General features: G+C 39.1%; 1 protein-coding gene across 11 annotated transcripts in view; it reads right to left on the reverse strand.

Moving 5' to 3' along the window:
- The window catches only part of MCTP1 (multiple C2 and transmembrane domain containing 1), a 560,075-nt gene that overhangs the window by 334,109 nt on the left and 198,284 nt on the right, over positions 1–27,682 (reverse strand). The window contains exon 1 of one of the 11 annotated variants that reach the window (XM_043913625.1): positions 26,152–26,377. The exons of the other annotated variants lie outside the window; for them this stretch is intronic. Coding sequence (XP_043769560.1) covers positions 26,152–26,208 — 57 coding nt within the window. The 5' untranslated portion in view covers positions 26,209–26,377. Of the gene's footprint in view, positions 1–26,151; positions 26,378–27,682 lie in introns of those variants that run through there. 11 annotated transcript variants of the gene reach the window in all.

Here is a 27,682-nt window from a genome sequence, read left to right on the forward strand (position 1 = left end):
AAAAAGATATAAATATATATATAGATAGATACAGATATATAGATATCTACGTGTCTCGGAAACTAACACGGCATTGGGAATCAGCTATAATCAACTAGATAATCGTCCCTAAACATTTATTGTCCACTCTATTTCATGGGACTTATTCCAGTAACTACAGGCTTATTTATGATAAAGGGTAACTGTATCGCTATTAACTGGGTTTGTTTAAATTACAGAGTAAAATCAGGCTTCTCAAGATAAATCAGGGTTCCGACTGAAATAATTTGCAACCCAGCAATTTTTACAGCCTTTAGTTTGCTGTCTGCATTTTAATAGAATGAATTAGCTTTAGCTCTTTTCTCTTATTCTGTGAAATCTCTTCTGAATAATTCAAATACATAAATTATTTATGGTTGATTCTTAGAAAACAATAGAATTAAATATAATATTACAATGTTAAAGAAGAATTACTGAAGGAAAATACATTCTTGCTATAGTCTAATCTGTTGCATTGTTCAGATTTTACTTTTAAAGATTTCCATGAAATACAAAACATTTAAACATTTACTGTATTTTTGCTAATCCCATGAGTCAAGATCAGTATTTCAAGGGAGAGTTCTAATATGAAGGGGAAACAGTGAACGAATAATTGAATTCCAGGCCCAGATCCGTATTGCACACTCTGTGCATGACATTTGGCAACTCAATCTCTCTGGACCTTTTTATTTTCTTCAATAAAATAGGACTCTTGAGACTTCCTCTGACCACCTTACAGCTGTTATGAAGTTCAAATGATATATAGTTTGTGAAAGTACTTTGGAAACTATTGAGCCCTTATGCAAACTTAAAATACCGCTTCCCCAATGGCTCAGTGGTAAAGAATCTGCCTGAAATGCAGGAGACTTGCAGAAGATGTGGGTTCGATCCCTGGGTTAGGAAGATCCTTTGCAGAAAGAAATGGCAACCAGCTCCAGTACTCTTGCCTGGGAAATCCAATGGACAGAGGAGCCTGGCGGACGATAGTCCATGGGGTCACAAAGAGTCGGACACAACTGAGAGACTGAACAACAACAAACTTGCAACGTTGCTGTTCAGTCGCTCCAGTCGTGTCCGACTCTTTGACTCCATGGACTGGAGCACGCCAGGCTTCTCTGTCCTTCACTATCTTCCAGAGTTTGCTCAAATGCAGGTCCACTGAGTCAGTGACGCCATCCAATCATCTTGTCCTCTGCTGCCTCCTTCTCCTCCTGACCTCAATCTCTCCCAGCATCAGGGGCTTTTCCAATGAGTCAGCTCTTTGCATCAGGTGGCCAAAGTATCGGAGCTTCAGCATCAGTCCTTCCAATGAATATTCAGGACTGATTTCCTTTAGTTTTGATTGGCTTGATCTCCTTGCTGACCAAGGGACTCTCAAGAGTCTTCTCCAGCACCACAGTTCTAAAGCATCAATTTTCGCTGCACAGCCTTCTTTATGGTCCAACTCTCATATCCGTATAAAGCTACTGGAAAAACCATAGCTTTGATTATATGGACCTTTGTTGGCAAAGTGATATCTCTGCTTTTCAATATGCTGTCTAGGTTTTTCATACATAGATTTCAATAAAAATAAAAGGAAGTGTGGAGATAAAAGATTTCCACGTAGATAACACTGTGGGAATGTTCCCTTTTTTCCTCTTGCCTGCTGTGGTTGCAGAGCTTTCTGCCACCAGGGGCAAAGTAGTCCCCCTTTTACATCACACCAGGGATGAGTCCAAACACTAAAGAGTTTCTCTGATGCTCTTTTCTTTCAAAATATGTAGTTCTTTGACCCCAGTCTGGTCCACTCAATGTGTCCAGTTCCCATCCCAGGGCCTTAGGTCCAGCATCACCATCTTCGCTGGGACCCAAGAGCTCAGAAACATGCTTGCCACCATATGCATTTAAGAGCCGAGTTAAGATTATTCTCTGAAAAGTTGCGGATATCTCCATTGAGCCCATTCTCTGCACAAAATTTTATTATTGGAACTTTGTCTCCAACAGATCAAAGTGCAAAGTAGGAGTGAGAAAGCATAGATGTGGAGGGTGGTGATAGTAGTCAAGGGATGGGGTGCGGGAAAGGTGAACATAAGGAAAATACTATTTCTCATCGGCTTTCTGTTATCACTTGGACTAAGATCCCTCACCCTTTCTTAAAAGGCAAGGGAGAAGGAAATTTATAGCTTTTTCTATCATGCGAACACAATAGACACAGAAATCCTAGTCAAAAGCAACAAATTGAGGGTGGTGGGAAAGGAAGTATGTATGGAAATAAGAAGTGCACCTTGAAGGTCACAGTTGGCTATTCTCTGCTTACGCTTAACCAGCTCTTTAGCTCCTCTGTCTCTAGAGCATCAGCCACACTCTTCTCCCATCTCTCATGTCTGTCTCTTTGGAACATCTATTCCAGGTTCCTGAAGCTGGATGGGTGCCTAATCTGCCTGCTACCAAAGGGAAGTAAAGGAGGGAAGAACCTGTCCTATGCAGGGCAGCTCTGGCATCCTGGGTGACCAGCTTCTTGCAGACCTGTGAGACCCTCAGTAGCTTACTTTTAATAATTGGTGGGTTAAGCAGATCTCTGGGCTTCCAATTTCTAGGAAGCTGGTCTTTATTCATAAAATTATTTCTGTTGGAAAATGCACCCCAATTGCTAGTAAACAGCCTTGCAAAGCACAATTAACTGCTAAACTCAGAAAGATGAAAAAAGGAAACACAAACCACAACAAAACCAACTGTCACATCTGCAGGTATATCAAAGCTTAGCAATAAAGAAAGAACTAATATGAGTCTTTTTTCCTTTTTGCAACAATTGAAAAGGTAATTGCCCTCTGTTGCTAGTTTATGGGTCTATCCAAAATGACTTTTTTTCTATGCAGAATTCCAGATGACCTATTTAAAGAAGAATCTACCCTTAACCTATTCTCATTTCTGTACTTTTAATTCCAGGAAAAGGTCACGAAGGACATTGATCACCTGGCAACTCCATTGGGAAATGACAGATCATGCCAGTCCTGCAAGATGGGTTGATGTAAATACAGCCACATTGATTCTCTGACATCTTTCTTTTACCATTTTATGCCAAATACAGAAAAAGAAAAGACTAAAAAAGTGTGCGCTGATGAACCAAAGGGAGAATAACTACTGACGAAACAGATAAATAAGGGAAAAAACATCAGAATCATAAGAATTCCTACAAATGGAAGAAGGTAAAAGATTGCCTTGGTCTGATTTTATGCATGGCCTTTCTGATCTCAATGCATTTCTAATGTATTTCTATATCAGTCGTCACAAATCCTCTTCAAGGTTGTTTTTAATAACTAATGTTTACTGAGCACTTTCTTTGTGGAAGGCACCGGGCTAAATTCTTGGCATTCGCTGTCTCATTTGAAACTCATGACACCAGGAGGCTGTCTTATGGCAATCATTGTTCGACACACAAGGACACTGAATTATACAGAGGCGAACATGATTATTTGTACTAAGTAGCTTCAGTCATGTCCAACTCTGAGACTCTATGGACTGTAGCCTACCAGGCTCCTCTGTCCATGGGATTTCCCAGGCAAGAACACTGGAGTGGGTTGTCATACTCCTCTCCAGGGGACCTTTCCAACCCAGGGATCAAACCTGCATCTCTTGCATCATCTCCTGCATTGGCAGGCAGGTTCTTTACAATAGTTCTTTACACTATTTGGACATGATTAAGCAGTTGCAACTAAGGGGCTGTAAGTTGGGTTATAATTGCAGGTGAACTCCAGAGCCTGTGTACTTCCTCACTCTACTCACTTTTTATTTTCTAATAAAGAACCTGAGGTTCAGAGAGTTTACATTATTTTCCCAGCTAATAGTTAAGAATTTCATATGAGAAGCAAAGCAATCAACAGACAAGAGATTGTGATTCAAGAATGACCATTTCCACCAATTTGATCAGTGAGTGGGATCTGGTCACAGTATTTACAAAGTATTACAATAACTGATTTTTTTCAGCCTCTGACATATTTATAGTATTAAAACCTTTACTCAAGCAAGATTTTAGATTATTCATGAGTGACCTTTATGTTTTTCATTGAAGAGTACATATGTTGGTGGCAAAAAAGCAGAAGCTGGGAAAACCCATCACAGTTAATGCCTTGATGTATTGTGGCTTATTTGGGTCCATAATTTATCCTGACTTTCAGCTCTTGGTTGGTAGCATATCTTCAGGTTCAGAGCGGTGTGTGCTCCAGCTGAAGCTACAAGAAAAGAGCTTCAGAGTTCCCTCTTCAAACTAAAATCCATCCTCCTTTATAGATGAGGAATCAGATAAGCAGCAAGAACAAGACCAAGAGGCTGGTATTTTGAACCCATCCAAGAGTTCCCTCAGCATAAGATGGGTCAGAAAAACCTGAACAGTCCCCACAGATTCTTCTAGCATTTGCATTATTTAATTTCAGTATCTACAAATTCTTTATAAGCCAGAAAAATCCATCCAAATTCAAATAGACATACACAAATATATTATAATATGCACTGCAAATGATGGGGTGATTGTCAGGACAATGTATTTATTATTATTCCTGAATCTAGGAATTAATCTTTTGAAAAAGAATTTTCCTTGCATAATTTCCAAAACAATTTTCCCCCAACACACATAGAGAAATAGGCTTCCCCGGTGGCTCAGTGGTAAAGAATCTGCCTGCCAAGCAGGAGATGCAAATAGACGTGGGTTCAATCACAGGGTTGGGAAGATCCCCTGGAGAAGGAACTGGCAACCCACTCCAGTATTCTTGCTAGGATAATCCCATGGATGGAGGAGCCTGGAAGGCTACAGTCCATGGGGTCGCCAAGACTTGGACTTGACTGAGTGAGTGGGCACACATATATGCACGCAGAGAAATGGTGGAAAAAATACCACATTCACAGATGAACAAAGAGGATGTATGTGTGGGTGACCCCGTGGAAGACCACTTCACTAGGACAGCCGAGCATCCAACCTTCAAACACCAGAGCTCGGGGATCTTCCAATTTCCATTTCTCTTTTTATCTCTCTTCCCCTGTACCATCCCTCCTGTGAACCGTTTCTATTACAGCAAACATGTCAGTGGTGCTGATGTGGCTGTTCATTCTTTTAAAGAAGACTAAGCTGCAAGATTCTCACCTTTCTGCCAAAGTAAAAAGATTATACCAGCAGAGAAATAAATTCCAGAAGAAGCCTCACTTTTGAAAACAGGGCACAAGGAAATGTTCATTTAGTCTGTATTTCTTAAGAGACAATGTAAAAGAATTTTTGATGCAGGATGTTCATTCTTGACTGCTTCATGTTTGATCATAGAATATTTACCCTGGGGAATCCGCTAATGGGTAATCCACAAAAGGTTGTTATCTCAGACCAATTATAACAAGGTAAATAATCACACAGTCAACCTACCCCACCAAGCTCCATTTTCCAATGGGAATTAGGGAGATGGAGGTACAGGGAAGACTGATAACAATGAAACGTCACAACTAATCAACGTGTGTGAACATCGGCTTTAGTACCAAATGTACTTTGAATACGGACGATTCATACAACACACGCCTTAAGGTTTGATCATTGGAAATACAGACTCCCAAACAATTCTTTATTATATGCAATTATTTATTTGTAATCTACATACTATGAGGTTAACCAAATTATTCACAACAAATGGAATCAATAGTGAACCAAAACTGATGATATTTTTTATACAAAAATAACTGCAACTCAAATCAAAACTAAAATGAGATATCACCTCACACCAGTCAGAATGGCCCTCATCAAAAAGTCTACAAACAATAAATGCTGGAAAGTGTGTGGAGAAAAGGGAACACTCTTGCACTTTGGTGGGAATGTAAATTGGTACATTCCCACATGGAAGACAGTATGGAGATTGCTTAAAAAACTAGGAATAAAACCACCATATGACCCAGCAATTCCACTCCTAGGCATACACCCTGAGGAAACCAAAATTGAAAGAGACACATGTATCCCATTGTTCATTGGAGCATTATTTACCGAAGAAGGCAATGTCACCCCACTCCAGTAATCTTTTGCCTAGAAAATCCCATGGATGGAGGAGCCTGGTAGGCTGCGGTCCACGGGGTCGCTACGAGTCAGACACAACTGAGTGACTTCACTTTCACTTTCGTGTATTGGAGAAGGAAATGGTAACCCGCTCCAGTGTTCTTGCCTGGAGAATCCCAGGGACGGGGGGAGCCTGGTGGGCTGCCATCTATGGGGCTGCACAGAGTCAGACATGACTGAAGTGACTTAGCAGCAGCAGCAGCACTATTTACAATAGCTAGAACATGGAAGCAACCTAGATGTCCATTGACAGATGAATGGATAAAGAAGTTGTGGTACATACACACAATAGAATAGTACTCAGCCATTAAAAGGAACACATCTGAGTCAGTTCTAATGAGGTGGACGAACCTAGAACCTATTATACAGAGTGAAGTGAGTCAGAAAGAGAAAGATATATATCATATTCTAACACATATATAACGAATCTAGAAAAATGGTACTGAAGAATTTATTTACAGGGCAACAATGGAGAAACAGACATAGAGAATAGATTTATGGACACGGGGAGAGGGGAGGAGAGGGTGAGATGTATGGAAAGAGTAACATGGGAACTTACATTCCCATATGTAAAATAGACAGCCAAGGGGAATTTGCTGTCTGGCTCAGGAAACTCAAACAGGGGCCCTGCATCAACCTAGAGGCGTGGGGTGGGGAGGGAGAGGGGAGGGAGGGTCAAAAGGGAGGGAATATATGCGTACCTGTGGCTGATTCATGTTGAAGTTTGACAGAAAACAGCAAAAGTCTGTAAAGCAATTATCCTTCAATAAAAAATAAAAAAAAAATCCTACAACTGACAAACACAATCAACTAAAAATGGTGTAATGCTGCCCTGCTAAACAACCCTTAATCCAGGAATCTGAGGATTCTGACTATGTGTGTATACGATAGGAGCTACAAAATGTTGCCAGTTGTGGTGTGACAACTGGACTTCCTAGGACTCTACTGATACAGCATCTCAGAATCTTTACCATGTTACTTTTATTAACAACCACCAATTTTTAGTAATCAATAAATCACTCAGTGGGTTACTAGTAAATACTCCATATGGAACATAAAACTGAACATCATGCGACCCTAAAAACAAATACAGTAACGGCATTTTAGATGAGTTCTCAGTCCATGAGGAGAATGTTTGAGGCCCACTACAGGTTCAATGAACTCTACTCAGAGAAACTCCGAGTTAGAGCCATGTACAAATGCCCACAAGCACACTAGTAAGATATATAAGAATGGAATATGGAACCACCCACAGCACTTTTCTTTAAAGAATGACTGGACATTTAATAAACCAACAACCATCTCATAAGAAATTTTACATAGTTAAAAGAATTGAGCAAAACATTCAATCACTTGGTTAATGGTTGAGATGTTGATGAAGTTGAGTATGACTATCTCAAAAAGGATTTTTTTTTTTTCAAAAAGGATTTTAATAGCTGCCAATTAAATTGCTGTCCAATAAAGAGTTAACAGTTTTTCAATCCTGATCCAACTCATCTAGCATACATCTATGAATCTGTGACATTTTTCTGCTCAAAAATCTTTAGTGCTTTTGCATTTCCTGCCAAATAAGAGGATACATAAAATTTGCCAATTCAATTGAAGTGTATATAAAATGGACTTATACCTGAAATATTTGTTTAAAAAATTCAAGAACTAGAAAACTTGAACATAACTAAAACTATTTAAGAAATATTGTCAATAATTAAAATCTTCCTGTATCTAATTTTAGTGTTATACAGATTATACCAGCGTGTAAAAAAATGATGAACTTTTTGATGTCAATAACATAATACCAAAACATGACAAGGCAATTGTAAGAAAGAAAAAAACAAAGCCAACTTCACTCACAAACATATATGCAAAAATTCCAAACAAAATATTACCAAACTAAATCCAGCAGGGTATATTAAAGATAAAGTATTATGACCAAGATGGGCTTTTTCTATGAACTCAAAAGTGGGGTTCTATCAGAAAATCAATTCGCATAATTCACCAATTAGCAAATGAAAGACAAAATTCATATGATCATCTCAGAAAATATAGGAAAAACATTTGATAAAACTTAATATTTATTAATTTCAAAAATCCTAGGAAGTCAGCAATGGAAATCTAATATGATAAAATGATAACACGTATCATTGTTATTTATGGTAAAACATTAAATCTTTCCCTTTCAGATTGTGAAAAAAAACACAGCACTCACTTCCATCACTTCAGCTCAATGTTTTACCAGAAGTCCTGAACAGAACAGTAAAGATGAAAATAAAACATAAAATAAATGATTTGGAAAGGAAGAAATAAAATTGATATTACTCATAGATTTTTGTCTATAAAAAATTCAAAAGGAACTACAAAAATACATAAAAATTAGTAACTTGCTGAAAACTAAAATTTTGTATATTTTACTATTAACCCATGAAATATATTCACACATATTTTTAAATATTCATTATTATAATAAGCTAGACAATCTATTTCTTAACCTCAATTTAAAACATAAATCCTTAAATTAATTCAGTCTTTCAATAAGATCTTTCTTTTTTGATATGGAAAAAAGAGATAATTATTCTGTTCTATGAAATGTATTCTCATATTCAAATCAAGTTAAAATGAATAATAAATTCAGCAAGACTAGAAAGCAAACGGAGCCACATATGACTTTAAGTTTCACAAAGACAGAGATGATGTCTTGGGTAGGTTCCCCCTAAAAAATACTCAACCAGAGAAAACAGATTTAATTCACAGCAAGGGGTCAAGGTGAGGAGAGGAGAGAGACTGTTGACAGACGAGGACAATAAACAGCTAATTCTAAGGGACAGTAAGTATAGGAATCTGGCCACAGTTACTTTTAGAAAGGAAAATAAGAGAAAACACAGAACCAGGTAGGTCTAATTTAATACGTCAACAGCCTCAGTGGCCGATGGCAGGCGCAGAGGCCCTAGCAGATTTACGGGTGAGTTTTCTGTGGTGTCTTGTACTCTGAGGACATGTATTGAATGGTGAATGCATCAAGTCTTCAACTGCCTGGTGGGTCAGGGTCTTTTTACTTCGTTCACTTCCATTTCCTTTGCTGTTCCCAGCAGCTTTCTCGATGTCAATTTACATTAGTATGGTTTTCACAACTAGGTAAAAAAATAAAGCGTCTATGCCTAATTAAACACTGAGCTAACCCACTGGTAGTCACTTCTATGTTGAAATTTATGATGACTGTATTTAGATGACCTTTCCAATTTTATAATGTATGGTCTGCAAATGGAACGGCAAGCATTTTAAGATATAACTGAGAACATTATAATATTTGCACATAAGAACATTATTTAATATCAATAATAACTTTTATAGCCAAAAGCGAATTAGACTTAGGAGATCATGAGAGACTTGTAGGTAACTTTCCTTTCTTTTCCGTTTTTTTTTTTTTTTTCCCCTCAGAAAGACTGTGAAACAACAGAACAGTCTGTGCTACATACATAATTAAGACAGATGTTCTCAATCTTAATTTTCATAGCTAATTTTGACAGCCAAAGAAATGCACTTGTCTTTTGTATAGTCACCCATTTTCTCTCAAACGTGTCCTATTTTTCTCATCGCCCACTCTGATTGCTCAGAAAGAAAGGGGTGGTGGGATGGAGCCTGTGAATGCAATAGCGAGAGCTCTGTCACATTCTTGGTAGGTCACTGAATAGAAAAAGATATAATAGAAAGTGGCCATAAAATCATTTAATAGTCCACATAGCATAAGCATTTTTATGCATTCCTCACTCTGCAGATCAGTTTTCACTGACTTTGTCAGGTCTTCCATGACGGAAACCAAGTTGATCACATTAAACAATAAAGGAGTGGCTAACAGGGACCTTCCTTTAGTCAACTCAGGTTTGAAAGCATAGACTTATTTTTTTATAAACAGAATAAAATACAAGGAAATATGCTACATTTTGATGACACAACCAGGTGCTTTACCTGCCAGGGCAGAATCTGGTGTGCATGTCTTTGTCTGCATCTGGAAATAGGAAGCCCAAGCAAGAAGAGCAAAGGCAGCCTTTCTGCACGTGTGCTCAGCTTGGCACCCCCCGTGTCTGGGTTCCTCCCCATCGGGGGTGTCTCAGACAGAAAAACAGAAGGCTAACCCTTCCTGTAAGTGGTCCCAGGAGCCTTAAAACCGCAGACCTCAGACACCACAAAGCCAGGAGGGAACTGTCTTCCTGTTCTCTGCAGTGGAGTCTGTCCTTTTTCACACCCACATCCAAGCACGCTCTGATCGCATCTAAGCTGTCTTCTCACACATCTGCCAACACCTCAGCCACCAAAGGCCCACTGGGGTCTGTAGTCACAGCCAGCTGCTCTCGTGATATTCTGAATCCCAGCTGTGCGGCTCGCCTGAGAAGAGAACAGGTGCTGGAAAGATGCTGCTGGAGACGTGCCGGCTCTCTGCTGCTCTAGCGCCCAGCCCCTGAGGACTCTGGGTGGCAAGGCCTGCTCCAGCCTCCTCTAGCTCCTTTCTCCTGCTACAGGGGCTCCAATCCTGCACTGCAGATCAGGCAATGTCTTTAGGGAGCGCCAAACCTCCCAGTATCCCCAGTAACTCTAGTTCCTTCATTACTACTCTTGGATCCTGGGACAACTAATTCAAATCCAGTCCTTCTCAAGCCCACTCTAGAGGATGACGGTATCTTTCTCTTTGGGCAAATCCACTGTGGTCTGATCCCAACCTAAGCACTGCCCCTGTCCCCTCATACCACCAGGACCTCACCAATTACGCACGCGGTTTTGGCCATGTGTGTAGCTGGGTCATCAAGGGAAGGCTGGCTAAGAGAGAGAAGAAAGGCAGGTCTGGACTGTGGCTTGGTGAACTCACATCCCCCAAGGAGTGAATGCAGAAGTAGAACCACAAAGTCTAGAGGGGGAGCTGAGAGAGCTCCTTTCTCGTGGTAACCATGCAAATATAGACTTAATTGGAAAGGAATGACCTGGTGAGGTGGTTTGGGGGATGGAGGGACAACAGGCTGACATTCCTCACGGGGAACATGGCAATGTCTTGGGTTCAGAGGAAGTCCTGTGGGGCTCCAGGGTCTCCAGGAGATTATTCTCAAGGAGAGGAGACAGAGGACTACAGGCAAACTGAATGGGCTGGAATGCAGGGGAAGAGAGAGGGCAGGGTGCTCATCTGCAGAGAAATATTGAATAAAGGTTTGTGCAGAAATTCACACAGAGAGCATGCTCAGTGAAGGCTAATTGGAAAGGTGGTGGGGCCAAGCAGGTCCACAGATACCCCTGGGTTTACCTACAACTCCCCAAAGCTGATGGGTAGCATGTTGTAGCCCACCTGCTGAGCTCTGAAGGACAGTGTGGTCTGATAGTCACTGATGAGGAGATAGAGTATATCTGAATCTCCTGGGCAGCTTTTGTAACAAATACTGTGCTGGGTACCTTATCTAGTTTTCTCTAATCCTCACAAACTTAAAAAATCTCACCAATCAGGATGCCCACCATCAGAAAGTCTACAAACAATAAATGCTGGTGAGGGTGTGGAGAAAAAAGGGAACACTTCTCCACTGTTGCTGGCAATGTACATTGGTACATTGTAAAATGGAGAACAGTACAGGGTATGTAAGTTCCTTAAAAAACTAAAAATAGAGCTACCATATGATCCAGCAATCCCATACCTGGGCATATACCCACAGAAAACCAGGGTTCAAAAGGATAGATGCACGCCAATGTTCACTGAAGCACTGTTTACAATAGCCAAGACACAGAAGCAACCTAAATGTCCGTTGACACATGAACGGATAAAGAAGATGTAGTACATATATACAATAGAATATTACTCAGCCATTAAAAAGAAGGAAATAATGCCATTTGTAGCAACATGGTTGGACCTGGGGACTATCATACTAAGTGAAGTGAGTCAGACAAATATCACAGGCTCTTACTTACATGTAGAATCTAAAGAAAATTATACAAATGAAATTATTTATAAAATGGAAACAGATTCACAGACTCAGAAAAACTAATGGTCACCAGAGGAAAAAGGTGGAAGGGATAAATTTGGAGTTTGGGGTTGATATACATACCCTTTTATATTTAAAATAGATAACCAACAAAGACCTATTTTTTAGCCTTGGAACTCTGCTTAATATTCTGCAATAACCTAAATGGGAAAAGAATTTGAAAAAGAATAGATATATGTATACATAAAATTGAGTCACTTTGCTGTACATCTGAAACTAATACAACACTGTAAATCAACTATACTCCAATATAAAATAAAAATTTTAAAAAGGTCATGGGAAACCAAAATTAAATCTACATATCTCTTGACTCAGCTTAAAAGTCATTTTCTCAGAGTCCACTTTCCCGAGCCCATAATCTAAATTAACTTCCCCTATTACACTCTATCATCGCCTGCTTTACCTAATGTCACTCAGTATTGCTGATAATTTGATACTCATTAGAGTGATTAAAACCTCTTGTTGGCATACACTGTGTTCATTTTTATCTGCTAAATGTGTCCCCGCTGTATCTGGCACAAAGGCTCTCAGAAAACAATTTCCCCCTCTTGAATGCATGGAGAGGAAGGCACTGAAATAACCAGGGACCTGCGCGTGACTGCTGAGGCCCCCTTAGTCTGAAAGGTTCACCTTATGGGATTGTGGTCACTGCACAGGTCAATGGTCTAAAAATCAGAATGGCATCTATATTCACATAAGTGAGGCCATCTTAAATAAAACACTTACTAGATCATTACTGAAACCTGGCAGTCCTATGAAAGGTGAGCTTTATATTTTGCTTCTCTACTGAACTTCTGAGAAAACAGGATGGGAAGAAGAAATATGTACCTGTGAAAGTTCATGTATTTGTGCTCTTTCCTGGTATTTTTATACAGAAAACTGCTAGAGACATTTTAATAGGTTTATGAGAAAAACAAGTCTTCCTTTAGTGTAAACAAGTTTAACGGGTATATGGGTTTCTTTATGATTGGATTTCTCAGAGACTCTAACATGAGACTATTTATTACAATTCTCCTTCCCCTCTCCCTCTCTGTGTGAGCACCTGTGTATGTATGTTGTGTTGTCTTTGGGGGTCAGCTGGCATATTGATGATAAGCACGTTTTGGCTTTGGTTCTGGAAGCACCAGTGGACCCCATTCTTCTCACCCCAGCTAGAAACAGTTGGACTAGTTCCTCTTCTGTTCCAGTAAAATCAGTAGGAAGAAGCTGATCCCCTCAGTCCCACAGTACAGGACTATCCTCCTGTTCGGCTAAATCCTGAACAAAACAAGTTCCATAAGGCTGAGGAAATATAAACAAGAGCTTGTAAGCAAGATCCCAATCAATCACTCTCCTGCCAGATTCACCCTGCATGGTACAGGCTTTTTTCAATTTTTGCCTGAGACGGTCTCACATGAATTGCTTGCTCCACAGATGGCTAGACTGGGATGTCTGTTTGAATTATGATGTGAAAAGCCTTGGGCATTGTGGGAATACCAGCAGCACGAGGGGGGCTCACCTTACACTCCATATCTGACCCACACGAGCTCGTTCCAAATAAGATATTTTCATCCTCATTTTTGGAGGAGGAAACTCAAGCCCAGAGACGTCAGTGTTCTCAAAGTCACCTACCACGTGGGGAGGACTAGATTTGAACCCAGGTCTTCCAGCTCTTGTCTGATAGCTCAGATGGTAAAGCGTCTGCTTACAATGTGGAAGACCCGGGTTCAATCCCTGGGTAGGGAAGATCCTCTGAGAAGGAAATGGCAACCCACTCCGGTACTCTTGCCTAGAAAATCTCATGGATGGAGGAGCCTTGTGGGCTACAGTCCATGGGGTCGCAAAGAGTCGACTGAGTGACTTCACTTTCACTTTCACTTCCAGCTCCACGCCTGTCCACTCTCCACCTGTTTCCATGGGATGTATTAGGAAGCCTCTCTCAAGCCTGGTGCTACCTGCCCTTTCTGCTCCTGTTACAGTTCATCATAATACGCTCAGGTCACATCGCAGCTCACCGGCCCAGCTATCCCACAGAGCTGAGCTTCTCAGGAAGCCCACCACACCGCACACCAGGGAGCCTCTTATCTCTCTCTTCTCCTTGGGCGGAGGAGGGGTCAAGCCCACACGGTGACCCTTGCCGAAGGTGTTCTTTGACCAAGAGGCAACAGACTGTCCGTTTCCTCACTGCATTCGTTTTCTCTTCATCCAGCCTCCTGGTTCAACTGCTCTCCGCTGCTGAGGCTTGGTTGCCAAGCTTCTCAGCACAGCCGCGCAAGAATCCGAGGAGTGGATTCGGGTTGGCCTGCCTCGGCAGCCACACCCCTTTCCACCTCAGGCTCCAAAGACGCTTTTAAAACAACAACAGTTTCCTGGACTCTTATGTTGAGTAGTGCCTCTACACCCGTGCTCTTATCCACCTGGAAAACACCAATACACCTTGCTCGATGTAGCCTAAAGGGCATTTCTGTGAAATTTTCTCCATCTCCCACTTCAGAGGTTTATTACTCTCTGCCCTGAGCCTCTGTCCTTTCCTCATCAAACCTGCTCAGAGAAACGGCACCTTGGTTATTACTGAACAGTATTATTGAACGAAGTTAACAATCTCAAAGTCAAAATTATTCTTACACTCAGTCTTGAGCTCATGTTATGAGAGGCTGTCATCCAATTCCTTCACTTCATGGCAAATAGATGGGGAAAAAGTGGAAACAGTGACAGATTTTATTTTCCTGGGCTCTGAAATCACTGCAGATAGTGACTGCAGCCATAAAATTAGAAGAAACTTGTTCCCTGGAAGAAAAATTACGACAAATCTAGACAGCATATTAAAAAGCAGAGAAATTACTTTGCTGATAAAGGTCTGTATAGACAAAGCTATGGCTTTTTCAATAATCATGTACAGATGTGAGAATTGGACCACAAAGAAGGCTGAGTGCCAAAGAATTGATGCCTTCAAACTGTGGTGCTAGAGAAGACTCTTGGGAGTCACTTGGACAGCAAGGAGATCAAACCAGTCAATCCCAAGGGAAATCAACCCTGAATATTCATTGGAAGGACTAATGCCACTTGATGCAAAGAACCAACTCATTGGAAAAGACCCTGATGCGGGGGAAGATTGAAGGCAGGAGGAGAAGGGGACGACAGAGGATGAGATGGTTGGATGGCATCACTGACGCAATGGACATGAGTTTGAGCAAGCTCTGGCAGTTGGTGATGGACAGGGAGGCCTGGCGTGCTGCAGTCCGTGGGGTCGCAGAGTCAGACAAGACTTAGCAACTGACAAACAAAAACAGGGACAGAGACCCCCGAGGGAACAGTAAATTGACATTTCTCAAACCACCTTTTGCAGAACATACAGTCAATGAGAAAAATGTCTAATTTGTGTTTCCCAAGTGTGTTTCATAATGTTAATAGGTCGTATTATGAAAATGGATTTATTTGGGAAATATTGGGTTAAGGAATATTAAACAACCACTGTCCCCAACTTTCAAGCTTTTGATGCTTTTTTTTTTTTTTTGCCTCCAGTGTGAATATTCAGAGGGGGAAAACAATCTGGTGTGTTTTCCAAAGTTACTTGATTACGGAATGCTGATTTCATAAAACTAGCATTTTGAAGAATACTCTGGAAAAAGTCTCTCTTCCTCACTCACCGCTGCAGCTGCAAATAAGAAGCCAAATCAGGCACAGATTTTGCTGGTTTGTATCTAAAAGAAAGAGAGTGGACCAGATTATCTGGTGCCGTCTGTACCTGGGCCATCTCCTAAGAGAATCTTCCACCTGGAGAGGTAGAGCACCCTGTGACTTGACTGCCTCTGCCTGGGTGTGGTCGGCCAGCTTCTGCAGGAGCCACGCAGAGAGGCAACGGGCTGGGAACTTGCAGCTCATCATTACTTTGATGACAAAAGTACAGTTATTAGTACAGAGCATTGTTCAATAATTGTTCCCATTTATTTGGTTGAATGATTTGAAGTGATGTGTATGTTGTTTCCTAATACAATAATTCCCATTTATGGAGTTTTCTGTCAGTTTGATGTAAGAATTTGTGTTGAGGTTCCGGAAAGTTGGAGGGGGTGGAAAATCTAACCAGTTTTAAATGTGCAAGAGTGGTTAAGTGTGGACCCACCTCTGCAATTACAAGTGCTTCTTCATGGCCAAGTGCATAGAACAAAAGTAAACGTTTAGGTGTTAGGAGAAGTTTCTATGGAGAAACTGTGGGTTAAAAAAAAAATACCCTTCCAAAAATATGGTAAAAAATGTGTGTGGCTGAAAGGAAATTGGGACAAACTTAAGTTGATTTATGCTGTGCACAATTAAAATTTTAGTATGAAGTGAAAGGGCTTCCCTGGTAGCTCAGTTGGTGAAGAATCTACCTGCAATGCAGGAGATCCCAATTCGATTCCTGGCTTGGGAAGATCCACTGGAGAAGGTATAGGCTACCCACTCCAGTATTCTTGGGCTTCCCTTGTGGCTCAACTGGTAAAGAATCTGTCTGCAATGCAGGAGACCTGGGTTTGATCCCTGGGCTGGGGAAGATCCCCTGGAGAAGGGAAAGACTACCCACTCCAGTATTCTGGCCTGAAGAATTCCATGGACTCTATAGTCCATGGGGTTGCAAAGAGTCAGACACGACTGAGCAACTTAAAGAAGATGAAGTGAAAATCCAATGCAGCATTTAAATACTAAGTTCAGAAAATGATGCTCTCAGTGACTAATAGAGTAAAAAGATTGCATTGTTGCATGTGAGAATTCCAGGTTCAGCTTGACTCTGTTGTGAGCTGGGTGTATATAATCTTGAAAAAGTCATTTAATTTGCTCATGCCAGAATATTCTTCATTTGAAAATATAAGGAGTTGAGCTAGTCTATCTTAGAGAAGTGAAGTCGCTCAGTTGTGTCTGACTCTTTGCGACCCCATGGACTGTAGCCTACCAGGCTCCTCTGTCCCTTGGATTTTCCAGGCAAGAGTACTGGAGTGGGTTGCCATTTAAGGCACCTTCTAATTCCAGAGGCGGTGAATATGAATTACATGCTGCTCAGGTAAAGGAAGAAACCAGAAATTTTACAGCTGGCACACTATGTTGAACTTATTTGACTTACTAAATAAAATAATATTGTACTTTTTAGATAAAACTGCTATTTAGCTTTTCATTAACTTTGTCCTTAATTTTTGTTTTAAAAAAACTTCAATTAAAATAGTGAAATGTAATAGCAGTCTTTCATGAAAACATACAAAAAATAATAGACAAGATGAGGAAGATCTCAGAGTACAATTAGATGCGTATTTTAATGTAGCAAATAATAGTTTTAAGACATTGTACATGTACATGTGAAAGTCACTCAGTTGTGTCCAACCCTTTGCAACCCCATGGACTATACAGTCCATGGAATTCTCTAGGCCAGAATACTGAATGGGTAGCCTTTCCCTTCTCCAGGAAATCTTCCCAACCCAGGGATGGGACCCATGTCTCCTGCATTGCAGGCAGATTCTTTACCAGCTGAGCCACAAGGGAAACCTTTTAAGACATTAGTTGATTTCTTTAAAAGTCATATTAGTGTCTGTTACATAAAAATCACCCAAATGGAACCTCTACTCTATGCATCACCATGTAGGACCCATGAACAAAACTATTCTTCTAACACATTTGCTCCTCTCATCTCGAACTTCCATATATTTTTTACCCTATTTAGTTTTGCTTGTTCAAATATTTTGACAGGAAAATTTTCTATTTTTTACCCCCTTGGAAAAGTTGAAACAATAACCACCTTAACACTGTCTCTTGAAAGTGACCTAAGAAGTCATATTCCCTGGGATATTAGTGACTTCCTGGTAGTAATCTGGATATCTTTGGAACTGCAACATCCTTTTCAAAAACTCTTGAACGTTAATATTCTGTGCCATTTATCAATGATTTAAAACAGATAATAAGGCTAGAGTCTTCTTATGCCTGGTGTATTAATGATTCCTTATAGCTATTTACACATTTAGCATACACATTTACCATGAGATAGTCATTAATTAATTCATCATTCATTAACTATCTAACTGATTAACTTCATTGTGTGTGTGTGTATGTGTGTTGTCTCTCTATCTATAGCATAAACATTTCTCAAACTCCAGGCATGGGCTTAGCAAAAGCTTTCTAGACAGTATGGCCAAATAAACTTGGAAGTAATTGTTTCAGAATTGATTTCAATATTCACAGCAACCACTGAATTGATAATGAAAAAAAAAAAAGTACAAGAATTCTGTCTTTAAAAAATTCCTGGTCGTTGGAAAATGTGAGCGAGGCTACAAGATGACTCCTTCATCTGAAGAATGTTGAAACTGAGGGCCAGACTCTGTGATATAAAAAGCAGGTCCACCGTTGACCAGGGTAACCCTTGCCCCTGATTACTGACATGGAACATGCTATTTGTAAGCAAGATGGTTCTTGAGAAAACAGTGAGCCACAGGACTCCAATACAATTCAAATAACACAGGACACCTGGACACAAAAAATTAGAACATCTTTGAATAGTGGACATATGCTACGGTGTTTAGGACCAGGGAAAAGAATATTTATCCAATAATTTCTTGCTGATTGGGATTTTTTTATTTTTTTTTATGTTTTGTTTTTAATGACTGCTTTGGATCAAGGGTAAATGTGTAATTTTTGCAATAGAGTTGCTCCCATTGTCTAAAACTTGCATATATTTTATTTTTGAACAGATGTTTTTACAGGAATGTTTTCTCCGTGTTTTCCCCACTGGAAAACTTGAAACAATAATGACCTTAATACCCTTTCTCAATATCTGCAGCATTTCCTAACCCAAGCCCTTAGTCACCATTCTCATTTTGGAAACCAACCCTTAAAATTGACTGATTATGCCAAATAAATTTTGGTTCCCAGACCTCTTATTTGAGCTCTCTAATGAAATTTTGTGGAAAAACAAAGTGACAGTTCTAAGACTGAAAGAAGTCTATATTTTTAAATTATTTTTTAAAATACCTTTCTTTCCTTTAATATACTGCTTCAATTGTTTCTTCTGAATTTTTATTGTCTTCCACAATAAATTTTAAAATAGTCAAAGTTCTGACAATTCCCATTAATTTGGCTGTTCACATTTATTTTGACCTTTTAATTTTATTATTTCTCTCTATGCACGTGTGTAACATTTGTCAATTATGTATGTATATATCTGTATCAATTTAGCTTTTGAATTAAGGAAGTAAACCAACTATGGTTTCATAGTGTAATTAAAGAATCTCTAACATGATGCAGTGGGAAAAGCTTGTGGCAAGAAATGATTTATAGATATGTCAGTTTTATATTGAAAACCATCAGATGATGAAGAATGAGATGAACTGAAATAAATGGTTTTACATTTAACATTTCATTCCCTTGCGCTCACAAGTTCAGGAATAGGCTGATCCCAATTCAGTCTGGGCACATGAGTCATGACTCAGAGCAGATCTGGATGTGCCCGCTCATTCCCACTGTCTATCCATTCATCCATCCATCCAGCTGGCCAGCCAACTTGCTAGGAATCCTTCCTGAGGGTTCACAGTGCGCTAAGTACTGTGCTAGCACTGAGGGTACAAAACATCCTGAAGCAAGTTCTTGTCTTTGAGACTTAAGGAAACATGAGGGTTTGAAAATTACCCAAGAGAACGTAAATTGATAGAGCCACTACAGAAGACAATATGGAGAGTCCTTTAAAAACTAGGAATAAAACTACCACACAACCCAGCAATCCCACTACTAGGCATGTACCCTGGGAAAATCAACACTGAAAAAGACAGAGGTACCCCAATGTTCACTGCAGCACTATTTACAAAAGCTAAGACATGGAAACAACGTAGATGCCCATTGACAGATGAATGTAAAGAAGCTGTGATACATACAGACAATGGAATATTACTCAGCCATAAAATGGAATGCATATGAGTCAGTTCTCATGAGGTAGATGAACTAGAACCTACAGATGAAGAAAGTCAGAAAGAGAAAAATACATACCATATATTAAAGCATATATGTGGAATCTAGAAAGATGGTACTGATGAACCTATTTGCAGGGAAGCAATGGAGACACAGACATAGAGAAGAGTTTTATGGACACGGGGTTGGAGGAGGAAAGGGTGGGATGAATGGAGAGAGTAGCATGGAAACATATACACTACCATATGTAAAACAGATGCCAGTGGGAATTTGCTGGATGACTCAGGGAACCTGAACCAGGGCTCTGTAACAGCCTAGAGGGCTGGGAAGGGGTCGGAGGTGGGAAGGAGGTTCAAGAGGGAGGGGCCATCCGTGTACCTATGACTGATTCACAGTGATGTACGGCAGAAACCAACGCAATAGTGTAAAGTAATTATCCTTCAATTAAAAATAGAATTTTTAAAAGAAAATTATCCAAGAATTTCAAGCATAATTTGTGGAATCTTTGGAGAAGGCAGATCAAAATGGATGTAGTCACATAATGGACCTAAAATCCTTCTACTATTCCTTCAATATGCTCCTTCTCACAAATGACGTTTATTAAGAATTCTTAACAGTTGACAAAGAAAAGGGGACAAGACAGTAATTCTCCCTTAAAACACACAAATTTCCAGAAGCTTTCCTAGGACTGCTGACAATGTGTGCATTGAAAGTTGTTTCTCTATCAAATATATGAAATCTTTTCACATCACCCAAGACAATGATCCCCCCTAGGAGGACTAGTTACATCTGTTCATTCTCGATGCATTTTGCATTATTACTAGCCTCATTTTCTATGAATTCCCAAATAACTTCAGTTTGTTTCTTGTTCATAAAGGCCTGGGTTTCACCACAAGTGAGAATGCTGGAGTCATCAAAATAATTAAATGTAGTAACATTTTTAAGATTTCTTTTCCTTTCTGTTGTACTTTATAGCAGTCACTTCATATTACTGGGATCAAGGTAATCTAACTGGAGGCAGCATAGAACATAAAGAATCTTGGCTCTGAAGCTTGACTACCTAGGTTCAACTCTGATCATTAGAATACCATTTGGGTGATTATTGGGATAAGTCACCTAATTTATACCTCAGTTTCTTCACCTGTGAAAGTGGACAATAGTAATAGTGCCCAAATCCCATGAGGTACTTTTAAGAAATAAATTAAGACAGTTCATTAAAATATATTATACAGACTGACTTACATGTTAGCCATTATTGCTATTTTCATCTTAGAAATACTTGTGGAGTACAGAATTTGTTTTGTTACATTTGGGTATGCAGTAAATTGCCATGAAGGAATATTACTAATCCATCCCACTAGTGAAATGACTCAAGAAAAGGGAGACCAAGTGACTGATTTGAGTACCTCTACTGAATTAAGATGGAATTAAAAGCCAATAAATCATCTCTGAAGCTTTTCTACTTGACTATCTCTCAAGGGGGTGTTCATTACCAGCCTTGGCACTTGCAGGCTCCTCTGGTAGCTCAGCTGGTAAAGAATCCACCTGCAATGCAGGAGACCCTGGTTCAATTCCTGGGTCAAGAAGACCCCCTGGAGAATGGACAGACTACCCACTCATATTCACGGGCTTCCCTGGTGGCTCAGATGGTAAAGAATCTGCCTGCAATGTGGGAGACCTGGATTTGATCCCTGGGTTGGGAAGACCCCCTGAAAGAGGATATGGCAACCCACTCCAGCATTCTTACCTGGAGAATCCCCAAGGACAGAGGAGCCTGGCAGTCTCCATTGGGTCACAAAGAGTTGGACATGACCGAGCATCTAAGCACCACACTTGGTACTTAGGACAATGGTGCCTCTATGGACTGTGTGATTGACCTGAAAGTGCTTTACCCACCTTGGTGTTCACAGGGTGAGTAACCGGTATTTACAGAGTACCTATAGGATGTGTGGGACTGTCATCTAGCATGGGCATGTTTTGTCAACTTTGTAGATAAGAAAACAAAATCAAAAGAAGACACGGGCTTCCTTGTCAGTTCCAAAACCACAGGAGGGATCAAGGGTACAAAAAATACTGCTTCTCCCACTACTCACCCTACAGGCCAGAGCTCTGTCCCTCAGATCACACACAATCTCACCGCACTTATGTTTAGTGAAGCTTTTCAACTATCCATCAGTTCAGTTCAGTTGCTCAGTTATGTCTGACTCTTTATGACCCCATGGACTGTAACATGCCAGGCCTCCCTGTCCATCACCAACTCCTGGAGTTTACCCAAACTCATGTCCATTGAGTCGGTGATGCCATCCAACCATCTCATTCTCTGTTGTCCCCTTATCCTCCTGCCTTCAATCTTTCCCAGCATCAGGGTCTTTTCAAATCAGTTTTCCTTTATCTCCTAACAGTTATAGATTTATGCAGTTCTTGGAATCAAGGTACACTTGAATTTTATTACAAAGCAGAGCTAGGATCTGTTCATAAGGTTGCATGATGTTAAATTCCACTTATTTATTGAAGGTATAAATTAGAACACAGGAAATGAAGATATATTATATACTTTTCATGAGAGGCACATTTTTTATTAAAGGAAATGGTGACCCTATTTTGAATTCTTAGGAATGAGATATAAACCTTATTAATACCACCAACACAAGAAACCTTTTAATTAACTTGTCTTCCAATTTTACTGTTAAGAGGCTTTAAAGAAAAATTTTCTTTATGACTCTAATTTGTTCATTAGCATCATAGGATATATGTCATTAACTTTTATAATTATGAAAAGTCATTGTTCTCCCATCTCATATCTCTGAAAAATAGTGTCCCATAAATGTAAAACAGCCAGATCAATTCTAACAGAAATGAATGGAAGTTCACTTGTTTTTTAAAATTTTCCTAATCTCTTTTTAAGGGTAACCTTTGGAAGAATCTTTTTTCTAGCCACTTTCAACAAGCATCAAAACAATCTACCATACTATCTGCAGTTTTAAAAGCTACAAAATCGACCCCCCATTCATTTCACATGTTTACTTTTATGATTCAACTCTCCAGAGAAGAGCTTGGACACGTCTACTGTGGCAATAGCTAAGAGATTGCAAGACTCAGATGCTATAGTTTGATAACCACTCCACAAATTTGTGCTCTGTTAAACTAGATCCAATGAGAATTCTCAGCCCACAAAACTTGTAGACAGTGCAATATGTCTTCCGAGAAACATTCTCCAAGGATATAGTTTCTGATAATGATGTGCATCAATGCTGCAAAAAGTATTTATCTTTAAAAAAACAACAACAACCAGAAAAACTCTTAACAGCAGGAAACAACTAATCTTGTGATCAATTTCTAGCTAACCAAGGAGACAAAAAGATCCAGGTTCAGGTACTAGTTGAGCGAAGTTAGGCACTTTCCTTAAGCATTCTGGACCTTAATTCCCTTCTTTCTGAAGTAAGAAGATAAACACATCTAAGTTCACTTCCAAGTATCTATATAATTCTGTATATCTTATTCAGTGATAGTGATATTGACAAGCTCTGCTGAGTTCACAAGTGCTTTCTCACCAAGTCTCATGTGATTTTCAGAAGTAGATGTGACCCTCACAGATTTTCAGAAGTAGGCAGGAGAGCAATCACTATATTTTTCCCAGTGAATGTGCTGCTTTTGCTATCCAGTAGGATTCACTAGAGACTCTAAGATGTAAAGCAGAACCCAGAAAGATTTAGTTTTCAGGAGTCAGAAAGAGTACTCTATAAGATAATTTCTTCCTATTCTGTAGTTTCTCACCCTGAATCCTTCAAACAAAGCTTTACTTAAAAGAAAAATATTTTAAAATTTTATGTTATGTGCTTCTGCTAATGTAGTCCCTAACTGGGTGTTGATTTTAGGTTAAAGATAAGATGCAATTGCCGAAAGATAAGTATCTTTTGAGTGAGGATCAGTTTTCTCTTGCTATTTGAGATTTTTCGAACAGCACTGAGGCTTAGGTAAAATTAGGTTTTTATTTTTATTTTTGGAGCTTACCTTTGCATACTATTTTTATAGAAGGTAGAAATTCACGAGTAAAATAGTTTACAAAAAAAGAGAAAAAAGGAGACCCTCACTTCTGAAAATAAATGGTCTGAATCCAGAGTGGAATTCTGTGTATCTCTGATATCTTGTCAGTGCTTTTCCTTCAAGAAGACACAAAAACAATTCCACAGAAACATATGTAAAACATTACAGTCAAATAAAATTATATAACAGACATGATACTACCTTTTTGTAATAATTCTGTAAGGTAGATAAATTTGTCCCAACCATGCTCCCAATTATTCTTTGTCTCAGAGGTCAAGGAATTTCCTGAATAATTGAAATCTAAAAGACTTATTTTTGCCATTATATCTAACCTCTTTCTGACCTCACTTCCCACCAGAACCATTATGAGAGGTGAGAAATAGAGATGGTACCCCATTTGGTCTATTCACTATCCTTCTCTCTCTCTGCCCATTACCCACACTCCTCTTGGATGTGCAAAGAAGCAGGAAAACAGCCAAAGGATGAGGAAAACAGAAAGGAAGGAGGAGAAGCAATCTAATCAGGTAATTACCAGTTGGCTGTACAATGTCATTGAAATTAAGTCTACATTTGTAACAGAGCATATTATCAAAACTTGAATTTTATAGCATTTTACCAGCCTGAGTTTTCATTCACAATAACAGTTTCGATGGCCACTATAATCCAGATTTAAGAATCTGAAACAGTGTCAATTGTAATAAGATATGCTTTTGTCTTGATGTAGATTATTATGTTCTATCGCTTTATTGACATTTCCTAATCCACATATAGCATAAGGAAAAAATCTCAAGGAGAATACTTAACAGAATAGCCCTGCCCTTGTCCAGGCATAAAAGCAGAGTTTTATATATATATCAAACATCAGGTTATTCTATTTATAACCTCTTGTGTTCTCATCTTTTGGGATATGTGCCTTTTCACTATGCAAAGTCTCCAAAGCTCATAGAGTGCTAAGTCATTTTCTTTGAAGTTTTTCTTTTCTAATTTGGAATACTGCCTTTAAATATTTGGAAGGTAAACTAATTTTAATTTCCTCTTCACAGAAGAGGAAAACTTCATGCCTTCACTTCAGCCTTTGCAAAACATGAGTTATTAAATGTATATATCTAATGGAAAATAATCTCCAAATTGTAGTTAAAATCTAGCAATTTTGCAGTGGGCATAATTGTGAATAGAAATGAAATAATCTCTAAGCATGACAGTGGGTCAATTAAGAAGAAGTACTCCAATGCCAACTGTCACTAAAGATAGAAAATCCCTTTAATTCATCAACATCTCACAAATTCACAGCTGTAGCTCTCACAATCAAATTAACCTTTCCTACTTCAGAAGAATTTAAAGGCCTTAAATATGACTATCCAGAGTGATATGATACCAGATACACCTTTAGCTCTGATTTGATACCATTTCTTTAATCAATAAAAAATCAAGACAACACTCCTGTTTTCCACTCCCACCTTTCCTCAGCAGTCTTCAAGAATTTCAAAAGCAAACCTCTTGTCCACTTCTCTAATCTACAGATTTCTCCATCCATACAATGTATATATGAGTGTCTCCAACAACAGCTCAGGAAACAGACTTATGATAATAAACTCATATACAATTCAAAACAAATGGATGAGAAGTTTAAAAATGATGACCTTTCACTTAAATAAAAAGTCAAAGCAAGAGACACTACTTTTCAACTTTCTAAAAATCACTAAGACCACTTTTTGCATAATGGAGAAATACAGTTATTGAACTATCATTATTTTGAATAAAATCCAAATATAATCATAGGAATTTTATGCATTTACATTTTACCTTTAACCCTAAGATGACAGGGTGGCAAGAAGAAAAACAATGATTCTGGTACTACTTAATCCTTAAAAAAAATACAAAGCTACTACAATGTTTTCACATCTCAGGCACTATATTGTTAATTAAAAACTATTATGCAAGCAATATCAATCTATTAAGTATCTCACAAGTAGGCTGTACCATAAATTCAAAATTATTTGCACAAGAATCTCCAAGCCACCTTTAAGATCCTGTGAGAACGCATTTTCTGAGGCATGATCACATACTACAACTGCCACGTTAATTCAAGGCTGCCACAATACAGTGAGTAAATTAAAATATAACACTTACCTTATTATAAATAACTGGCAAATTACAGGCACCTTTCAGCTTGCAGCTATACAGCATAGTTGATTAGAAATAAACAAAACATCTTTCACTCCAGGGACAGAACTGCATCTTCAGACTTGGCTTTCGTTACTGAATCCCAGCAAGAGAGGCTGTACTCCTCTCAGAGGGCGAGTAGCAGCCTCTTCGCAGAGCACACTTGCTGCTCTGAACAGCAGCGACTTAGAATGAAAGTAAGAGGAACCCGTGATGTTTAAATACCGCTGCTTCACATTCACAGGATATGACTCAACTCTCTCTCAAACCAGTAGGGATAGAGTTTCCCCCTGCAAAACTGTTAGATTACATAACAAACATCACATTTGGGGGTCTCACATGTTTACAAACTAAAACTGAAAAATTTCACCTGCTAAATCAGACATGCATTTTCAAAATCACCAACTTCTTCCCCATGGCACAAACCACACATGGAAATTTGAATAATAGCAGGGCTCAGAGAAAAACGACCCTGCTTGCTCTCTGCAATGAATTCATGTAATGTTGTTAAATGTGTGTGAACTCGCCAACATCGCTCTGACAGAGATATAAAAAGGAGTTTCACTAACATTTCATCAGTGCAAACAGTATAGAATCAAACTCTTTATTATTCAAGAAGTGGCAATTCCACAAAACACAAAAGAATCTCCTTCACCAAGTCGAGAATGGAAATAGATCTCTGCGGTTTGCTGTCGCTGATTCCCACAGAAATCCTGTCCTACGCTGTCATTACCTTGTCCTGGTAGCTCTGCCTACCTCTCCAACTCAATCTTCCTTTATCTTTTTCTCAAACACTTCCACAGAAACATGACTAATGAGAGAACTGCCCTAGCAACTGTGGCAATGTTCTCTGCATCTTAACTCTGAGCTGTATTAAATTTGATCACACATTGAATTATTATATTTGGACATTTCAGTCAATAAATATTATAGACTTAGATCCTTGGAGGAGAGTCTACTACATAAATTCAACTGCCATCAGCAAGAACAAAAAGATGAAAACATGCATATCAATAGTAGCAAGTAGACCAGGACTGTTCAACAGAAAGATAAATTGAGTCACACATGCAATTTTAAACATTTTAATCATATTATAGAAGGGAAAAGTAACATGTAAACTTAATTTTAATAATGTTTATATTAATATATCTAAAATATTATCATTTTAATCTATAATCAATATAAAATTAATTACTTTACAATTTCTGTACTAGCCTTGTGGAGCTAATGTATATTTTACATTTAGAGTACATTTTAATCTGAACTAGCTATATTTGCATACTCAATGGCTAACACATGGCTAGTGGCTACCATATTGCATAACGTAGGTCTAGAATTTGGAGTTCATTCTTAGTCCTCAGGTTGCAGTTCAAATGTTGTCTCTTCAGAGAAGGCTTTCCTTTACCACCTTACCTGAAATGACCTTCCCCAGTTACTTTTCATCTCATGTTCTTTATATTTCCTTCATGGTAAACCACAACCTGGAATTTTCTTCTTT

Source organism: Cervus elaphus, chromosome 9 (assembly GCF_910594005.1).
Source record: "Cervus elaphus chromosome 9, mCerEla1.1, whole genome shotgun sequence".
Lineage (NCBI taxonomy): Eukaryota > Metazoa > Chordata > Mammalia > Artiodactyla > Cervidae > Cervus > Cervus elaphus.